General features: G+C 37.7%; 1 protein-coding gene across 50 annotated transcripts in view; it reads right to left on the bottom strand.

The window, feature by feature from the left end:
• Window positions 1-1,812: 1,812 nt before the first annotated feature.
• INPP4A (inositol polyphosphate-4-phosphatase type I A) overlaps window positions 1,813-9,472 on the bottom strand; it is a 108,441-nt gene continuing 100,781 nt past the window's right edge. For 28 of the 50 annotated variants that reach the window (XM_086880511.1, XM_086880532.1, XM_086880526.1 and 25 more), the window contains one exon: window positions 1,813-4,742. In XM_086880511.1, the coding sequence (XP_086736637.1) occupies window positions 4,610-4,742 (133 nt within the window). In that variant the 3' untranslated portion in view covers window positions 1,813-4,609. Of the gene's footprint in view, window positions 4,743-8,656; window positions 8,931-9,472 lie in introns of those variants that run through there. The other 22 variants (XM_086880500.1, XM_086880503.1, XM_086880508.1 and 19 more) reach the window with 2 other exon arrangements.

Below are 9,472 nucleotides of genomic sequence, written 5' to 3'. Positions count from 1 at the left end.
AGGGTTATGGCCATTCCTGGTGTCCAGGCTGAAAGGTCCCAGGTGACCCCGGTGTCCATGTTGGTCACTCCCATTATTTACCCATTTCTTGCTTACCCCTCTTCAAATCACATTGTGAACAAATGGATAAACTGCATCCATCCTGAATTGTGAAGAGCAGAACATTTCATGAACTGGGAAAGTTTCCCTGGTATTTAAAGCAATGTGACAAAAATAGATTGCTATTATGTTTTCCCCTTCATTGCCCATAAGTCTTGTAGTTCATTGTGAAGAGCTATTTTAAACAAACCCACATGCAGTCAGCAACAATATATAGTTCCAAAGTTTCTAAGAGACAAGTCTTAGATATATTTAGGAATTCACAAACTGAAAAAGGCTGAAAAAGCTCACCCTTGGTCACCAAAATGATGTACAGTTTCTTCTGATGAGAACCCTTTCTCTGGTTTAAACAAGTGGTTATCTATTTTTTGTTGTACCCTTCTTGGTTTTCTATTCTCTCATGCATTTTTTGTGTTTCATATGTGAATATTTCCTCTCTTTTGTCACGTTTCAGACTTTAGGCACATTTGTGGCACCAGGCAATCCCTTCAGAAGTGCTGTGGGTGCCTGTATGCAGACACCAGCACTTCAAGCCCTGCCTGAAGGGCAGCAAAAGTCATGGGAAAGAGATGGAGTTTTGCCCCACAGCAAAGCACGTGGTCATTGCTGCTCCCAGCAGCTCCTGTGGGATCATTTACAGCCCACAGGCACAGAAATGCCCTTCATACAGCCCCAGGTGCACAGGGAGCCCAGGCTCACGGTCACTGTGGGTGCCAAATGGAGCAATCCTTACAGAGAAACATTCACCAGCTGCAAACACGTGAAGCTTCCTGACAGCCCAGAATGCCTTTTAAAGATGTCAGATTTTCAACCATTTTTTAAACACCCCACATTTTAAAAGTAAGATTAATAACTGGTAGATACTTTTTAAACACTAATTAGAAATTTTGAAACCTGGAGATATATATGTGCATATATGCAGATGCATTTTGCATTTGCAATTCAGGAATTCCTACCTGTCAAGCATCTTCTTCTTCTGCATTTTGAATGAAAGCAGTGTGGGTTTTTATCTTCTATTGTTTTTCCTTTTATATAACTAAAAGCTCACTAATTCAGTGAGCTCCACCAATGCTCTTCAGCCCTCTTTCACACAAAGAAAATTCTGTTTGGCAGCTCTCAAACTCCCAGTGGAAACATAATTATGTTTTTGTGTTCTATTCTTTGTATATTACAGAAATCAGAATGTTCTGAATTATTGTCTATTACACTATTATATAAACTTTATTTAATTTGAAATCAAAATGACCATCAACAAGGATAACCTGTCCCTGTTGAAAAGCAGCCCAACTGCTAAAGCTGCTGGAGGGATGAGTTGGCACAATGGGAAGCAGTAGAGAAAAATTCTGCTAACGGAAGGAAAAGTGAAAGAACTGAGAAGAAAACTCAGGAAGCTCTCACAGAATATTCACAGAGAAAGCAGATAAAATTAAGGAAGAAAAATACCTTGTGTCACTTCTTTATTTAACTGCTGCTGCACAATGTGTAGCATGTGGGACAAGCTGGTGCCTCACTTAGCTACAGAAAATTGGTAGCAGCTGTTCTCTAGCAGGGGTTAGAAGTAACTACTTCCTGACTTGCACATCTGTGTAAAATGTCTCCCTACACAACTTGGCTTTATATGTTCTCCAACAGATGAAAGTGTATCAAAAGTCAAGGAGCCTGAAAGTGTTTATTTTCACTTACCACGAAAGCATTAAAAGTAAGCCACCATCGTTATTCTTGTCAGTTCTTTATTGGTTTTCATCCTAAAGACTAGCACATTTACAGCATACATGGATTGGATGAACTAGAATATATAAAACAGTAGCCATATGTTTATGATATATTAATACTGCCCAAAACCAAATAAATAAAAATATTTCAATGCACAAAGCTTGGCAAATACAGTCGTGTTGGGACAAAACTGTGTCATATTATACAATAATTTTACACGTATAAATGAAAAAAAGGCAACTGTGCTGTAGGTACTTTCACAGAACATACACAGAACATACTTGGCAACAGTTTTCTTCTTTTACCTTTGTATGTTTTATAATTTAAAAAATGTACTCAAAAAAGGAACATTAGACAGAACTTCATTTTACAGTAATCCTTAGATTCGCCTCTCCTGTGCAACAGAAAAGCTCCCTTCCCCCTTGTGAGGGTCCCATGTGGATTTCACACATCACAGTTTTCTCTGGAAGAGCCGCTGGAGCCCTCGCAGTCGGCGCTGCCCTCGGGAGGAGCCGGAGCCGTGCCCGTCCTGGCAGTGCCGTGCCCAGGCCAGCTCAGCACCCCGGGCACAACCGCGCGGCGCCGCGGCTCCGCCACGCGCAGACAAAATTCAGCAACTTCTTCAGATTACATTGCCATACAAAATAAATAAAGGATTGCTAAGCTCTATAGCAGGCCTAACGATTGTTGGCCACCATCTAAGAGGGTGGCGCTGCTAATTGCTACAAGAGACATTTGTTATTTCCTTCTGAAGCTGAACATCGCAAGATTTTTAGTGAAACAATACAGGACTTAAAATTAACTATGTTTGAAATATACAAAATAAAATTATCAACTCATAAAAACAGAGGGATATAAAGAGCATAGTTTATACAAAAATAAAGTAGCATTTAATAATGGGCCAGGGACTGAAGGCTGAGCAGAACTAATGGAGTAACATGTCTAAAGAGATTCCATTGAAAATTTTTTTATCGTATATTTGTTTACTTATTAGCAAAAAATAAAACAGAATCAACATTTATTATTTGTCAAACAGGGTTTGTAACATTTCCAAGGGACTGTTCTACTATAGATGATTCGTTCAGACCTGGGGTAGGTTCTACAATACATTTTTTTTGCACGGAGTTCCATGTTTTGTTATCCTAAAGAGTCTGAAATAATGGTAACAGCCTAGTTCAGCAGAACTCTCTGACCTGGCTTAGAGACATGCTGCTCAGTGTTAAACTGCAAAAAGCAAAATGCAAAAACTGCTGGACCTGTAACCCCCAAACCTACATGGGAGCAGAATGAACATGGCTGATTGATAGAGCAGTGACAGCACAGACAAACATCAGTGAGAGGGAGAAAGAAATCAGAAAACAGCCATATACTTACCTGGCTGTTGCTACTCCCACAAGAATAAATGGGCAGATTTTTTTCTATTCTAAAACTTAGATCCTTAGAAACCAAGAAGGAAAGGACAGTGTAATGAATGAATCTAGCTAGAGATTACTGGATCTTGTTAAAATTTGGAAATGAATGTTTAGCTGCTTTTTAAAATGCTATCTTAGCTTCGAAGGCGTTCTTTGGGAGATTATTTTGGAGGAGATCTGTTGAACTTTTTTTTATCAAATGCTATCCAACTGACCACCTTTGTCATAAGCTAGAACCCACCCGTGGTTCTCAGGCACAAGCAGTAGCACTGAGCAGTTCCCCTCTGTCATCACAGGGCATTGCTACCTTCCTCAGAAACACCCTGACACCGCTCACACTTCTGCCCACCAGGATTCTCAACAGGTGAAATGCAAAGGTAAACAGAAACCAGTTTGGAATTTGGAGCAAGGGGGATGCACTGGGCACTTTGAGCATTTTTGTAATGACGTACAAAACCGACACAGAAAAATCGCACGCTGACCAAAATAATGTAACACCCCGAGATACTAATGCTTACAATCCAGAAGTGACATAAAAAAACCATGGGCAAAAATGCGTTAATTAATGTACAACACCATGGAATGTACTGAAAATGTCATGTGCAACATCAGCTATTTGCTTGCTGCACTTGTCTTAGAGTGGGGAAGGGCATGGGGGGGAACTGTTTGCTGGCATTAATAGTTAAGCATCATGATGTTTCTGAAGTACTTTTTAAAATCAGTTGTGTGCCCAAGGCCTTACCTGCCAAAGATGACAGGAAGTTGTTTTGTTTGAACAGAGTTATAAACCGCACCTCACATGTCTGGCCTTCTATATATTGTTAATTTCATACATGAAGATGGCATCCTATATACAGTAAAACAATTCTTTTTCCTGACTCTTATTGTGCTGATTTTTTTTTCCCATTAAACCCCCTTTTATTGATTGTAACAATGTTCTACAGTTACTAAACTGTCTAGGATCCTTTTTATTTACAAGTTTTGACTTTTACTCTCAGTTTTAAAAAGTTTAGGAAAAGCTCAATCTCAAATCAACTCAGTATAAAAAGATGTTATGGAAACAGCTGCCTAAATGCCGATCCTAGAGTCCTTGCCCATCCAGGAGGTACCTAGCTATTTGCATATAGGTAATAATTAAGTAGCACAATATCTGCTCATCTTACATACACTGAAGGCTATTGAAACGGGCAGAGAGTCATCACACTATTCTCAAGCTAAGGTGTCAGAATAACTGTTACTATAGATTCCAATTCGGTAACATGCTCTGTATGACCTAGCGAAACGTACAAAAAGGTTATTTATCTCTTCTGGATGACAAAACCATGTGTTAATCTAGAGTGTATCCACATGTTTTAATGGAACAGCAATTAAAGGACATAGTATGCTTATGTTTCAACTTTTCCATAAGTTCCTTCTGGAGGCCTGTAATACTTTGGGAAAGCCTTCAGTTGCAGGGAATTAAATGCATACTTGCGACATCCAACATTCTTCATTGTATTTTCTCGGCGACAACCCTCACTGGGGAAAAAAAACAAGCACAAAAAATGACAGCAGTAAAAGGGGAAAAAAAAAAGAAAAAAGACTTAAACTAAGATGAAATGAACTGGTTATTTTATAGCTTTAAAATAAAGTTGGTTATATTGAATGAGCGTTTAATTAATTTGCCACTGCAAATATTAAAAGAGATGACTTATCATACAATGCTGGTAAGAAGCACACAGAATGGACACAAGCTATGTCTGATTGCTAGTTTTGCATTTCTAGAAAGCAGCAGCACATCTACTGAAAAGGTTCTTTCACGTCGGTTTCATGTATTTCAAGGTACACTGTTGTGGAGTTCACATGCCATCCACTGCACAAGGGATCCCAAGGGATTGCTTAAAAGCAGTTCTGCTAGTTTATTAACACATAAAGCTGAAAACCAAAACCTGCTGATCTGTCTATAAGAGCTTTAAAGTAATTTTATTATTCCCTGCATGTCAGTATTATAAGTACTTACTTAAAGATTAGAGCTGATACAAAAATAATGTATGACTTTCCAGTTATCTCTGCATGCATAAATGGACGTGAAAACCAACACAATCTAAAAAAAATTCCTAATCATGAAATAGCAGTGCAAAAAAGACTGGCTGCATTGACAGTCATCACCCCAAAAAAACAAAGCTGTGCAGAATTTAATTTTCACCCAATGTTTTGGTGCAACTGTCCCACATTACAAAGAGGTTCTGTGCTACAATAGAAAACTACTCCAGTTATAAGGCTTCTTTACACTTGTAAATCTAATTCAGAGTTCCTTTGATTATATCCAAAAAACAGACATACAAAGAGGAAGCACTATCTTTTAAATATATATTATAAATCAATTTAGGCTTGCAGGAGAATGTCTTTCCCTGATTGAGGACTGGAACCTAAACAACGAATACTAGACCTTCACGGCAAAGTGTACAGTACAGCATCTTACAGTGGAAATACCACATTAGTCCTGCCTTGGAGATGGCTGCAGCATCTACCAGGTTAAGCTGAGATCATCTGATTCAAAAGGAGGGTTTGGATTCTGGTTCAGTTTGAAAGCTCTCATGCTCTTACAGACCTCACCGTTCTTCTAATTTTGGTTCATGAAACTGGCTGTAACTGTATTCTGTATGTAACACCTAGTTTAACTTCATAAAATACAGCCTCTTCTTTTTTTTTTTTTTTTTTTTTTTAAGGAACAGTTTAACTAAGTTTGAAATTTGTCTCTGGAGCACATTCTGTGCTTGCCGTTTATAGAATGGATCATCTGTGGTGACACTTGTTTCACTGGCACTGGTTTGTGTTTCACAAAACTCCCCCGATGGCTCTTGCAGCCAAATAGATACATCAAAAGTTTGCACAAATCATACTTCAGACTACTAATAAAAGCAGTAAGTTTAACTAGCAAATATGTGATGCTAGGTGAGCATTTTAACTGCAAAGTGAATCATTCTCTTCATAACACATTTCACTGCATCTGGTTATTGCACGTGTCCCTCATGGTGCAGATAAGTGACAAGGATTCATTTCCCAGATTTCACGTCGTCTTCCTTCTCTTGGAAGCACATAAGCAGGATGCACTACTGCATCTTAAATCTGAATGCCTTGATAAAAGCACAGGCCAGGCTCCAAAAGGGAAAAAAAACCCAAAAAACTTGTCCCCATCAAAGTTTAAGAAGAAAAGAAAAAAATCTACATTGTTTTCAAAAAGCCTGGGCTTTCATTCTAAACTGTTTTAAGGTGGTCTTTCTGCAACCCTAGTAGTAATCATGAGCAGCACCTTCATACTTTAATATGAAGTATTGATATTCTCAGGGAGTTCAGTGAATATGCCTGCCACCAGAGTGTGGCTGGACACTGGAACAGGCTGCCCAGGGAAGTGTTTATGGCCCCAAGTCTGCCAGAGAGCAAGAAGTATTTGGACAGAGCTCTCAGGCACATGGGGGGATACCTGTGGCTGTCCTGTGCCAAGCCAGGATCTGATCCTTGATGCTTGTGGATCCCTTCCAACTCAGGATACCCTGTCAATCTAAAGTTACTTTCACATCTGGGTAGACTGAACCCAGGACACTCAACACATTGCAAGATCAAGGCTATGTCCAACCTGACTCTGTAAAAATGTTGAGTGGGGCATCCACAGCAAACAAACCAGTGCTAACCATAAAGAACAGATGATTTCTATGGAGACACAGAAGCATCAGATACCAGCACAGCACATGGATGTGTCCCAAACCACCATATCAGGATAAACCTCAACAGCAGTAAGGATGTACTGAAACATTGCAAGTAAAAATAGGATACGTGCCTTATATATATAGATAGATATAGATATATAAACATATATGTCTTTGTGGTGGTTTGTTTTGTTGGTTTTTTGTTGGTTTTTTTTTGTTTGCCTTTTTAAAACAAAATTGGAAGAATAGTGAGGAAAAATATTAAGAGATAGTGTACTGTACAGTCTGATTTCATGAAGACACAAATATAACCACACACACTTATTTTTTTTTTTAGTTAGAACAATTAAATCCAAATTTAGGATTTAATTCTGATTTTTTTTTCTAACTGTGCTTTTTTGGTTTTATATTTCAGCATACTTCTCTCAGCAGCTCTCAATTCCATTAAAATTTATAATAAAAGCTAAAGCTACCTATATTTTTTGAGCAAGTTAATAATAGTAGAAAATACAAATCACAGTACTAGTTCTCCTCAGAAGCCCAATGTCATCTCAGGCACCAAGCGAAGTAAAACCCTTTATGAATTTATCAAACTACATTAAATGAGGTTAGGTTTTTGTTTTTTTTTTATCAGCTATTGCTATTGAAAAGCTCTGCCAGACCACAGCATCAACAAAATCTTTCCATTTAAATAGGCCTCCCCTAGTTTGATGTTATATATAAATGATGATCAAATTTAATCTGCACTTACTCTGCATGACTAAACTAGGAAGCCACTTTATTCTCACCACTTAAATAAATGTTAACTTACCATCACTCGCTTATCACTAAGTCACTATCAGCATCATAATTTATTAAAGCTGTGCAACGCTTAAAAATGGAAGTAACAGTAATATTTAGTCTAATGAAATTAAAATAAAGCCCAGTGGAAAACCTGAAACCCACCTACTAAAGGAGTTAACTGATACCTCCCTCTTCTTGCCTGAAAATTTAAGACCATTATCTTTAACTTCTACAATGGCCCTATTTCACAATAAATTCTATAACAGAGCACCTAAAATAGATAATGGCTCATTAGCAGGCTAATGCCAGTCACATCCCCTTCCTAACCACAAGTCATTCTCTTCATGTCTTTAATACATTGCAAACTGCAGATCTACAAATAGAATGAAATAATTCTGCATGCAGCACACTGCAAGTTGTTTTCTGAGTATTTTCTAGCCTACTAGAATATACTTAACCATGAGAAAGGAACAAGACTATGGTTCTACAAACTGTTCAGTAATGTAATTTGGATATTATGCTTTGAAATTAAGGTATAAATTTGTTGCTTCTTTAAATAAATTTCTTACAATTTCTTATAAACCCCACCCATGTTTAAATTTTTCTCTTCATACCTCATAAAAATGAAAGGCAAGATTAGCATACACCTTAAATATACAAAAAAGATATAAATTCTTTTCAGACAGAGTTCCTTTCTCTGGAATACATGAAACAAGTAACACAAAACTGTATTTGGTAAGAGATCTTCAGGCCGGCTAAAGTAACGAGGTAACAGGCCAATGTCAAACTATGTTACAAGCACTGAAAGCAGAACAATAATTTAAAGTTTCAATACAATTCTTTTTGATAAAATAATTTGATGTATATTTACAGTTTAGTACAATAGAAACGTAAAATTGTAAGGCATAATAATAATTCTTGGCAGACAATGCTATGACACATTCCTTTGTCCAGCAGGTACCAAGTGGCAATACACATTCAAGCACTTTTTTGGTTTTTTTGTGGGTTTTGTTGGTTTTTTTTTTCTTTTTTCTTTTTTGTTTTTGAACTCTATCTTCACTTGCAACGTAATCTGGCCACCAGGTATGCTATGCTCAGAAACAGCCACACAATCAGTAAATTGGGGCTGAGAGCTAATAAAGGAATAGAGTAGAGGAGGCTGGGATCTAGTCTGAAATCTCGGATGGGCACCAAGCCACTCAAGTTCTTCTGGGTGACTATCTCCCGTGTTCCAATGCTGTGAAAAGGAAGAAGTTTGGGAAGAGGGAAAATAAAACAGAAAGGAAGACGGACATGCAAATGAATGGATAAAAAGAGATGGCAACACAAGGTGGTCAGGAAAATGAGAAAACATGGAAGAACGCACAACAAAACCAGAAGATGAAGTAAAGAAAGAGTGGAAAAACATCTCAAAAATATGTATCAGTATAATTATAGAAATAAGGAGAGGGAAAGAGAATAAAAGAGAAAAATAAGAAAGAAGTACTGTAGTCTAGTGAAAATAAACACATGTAGGTTGAACATTAATGGTTTTCCATGTTCATTCTTTCAGGTTACAAAGCAATAATACCCCATGCTGCTCTGCCATGCGTTGGCATGCTGCAAAGAAGTGGAGCTCTGAAAAGCAAGCTGAACATGAATAACCATTGTAGTATTTGACCCTTTCAAACATCTTTCCATGGGCTGCAGTGATTTAATTTAACCTCTTAACTACCTATCCAACACATTAATAAAAAAAGAAAACAAACCACCCACCTATTTTTCTGCTTAGACATGAAT

The sequence above is a fragment of the Cyanistes caeruleus genome, chromosome 3 (genome assembly GCF_971803275.1).
Source record: "Cyanistes caeruleus chromosome 3, bCyaCae1.hap1.1, whole genome shotgun sequence".
NCBI classification, from domain to species: Eukaryota; Metazoa; Chordata; class Aves; order Passeriformes; family Paridae; genus Cyanistes; species Cyanistes caeruleus.
The sequence above is the reverse complement of the archived record's forward strand: the minus strand, read 5'-3'. Positions and strand labels throughout refer to the sequence as shown.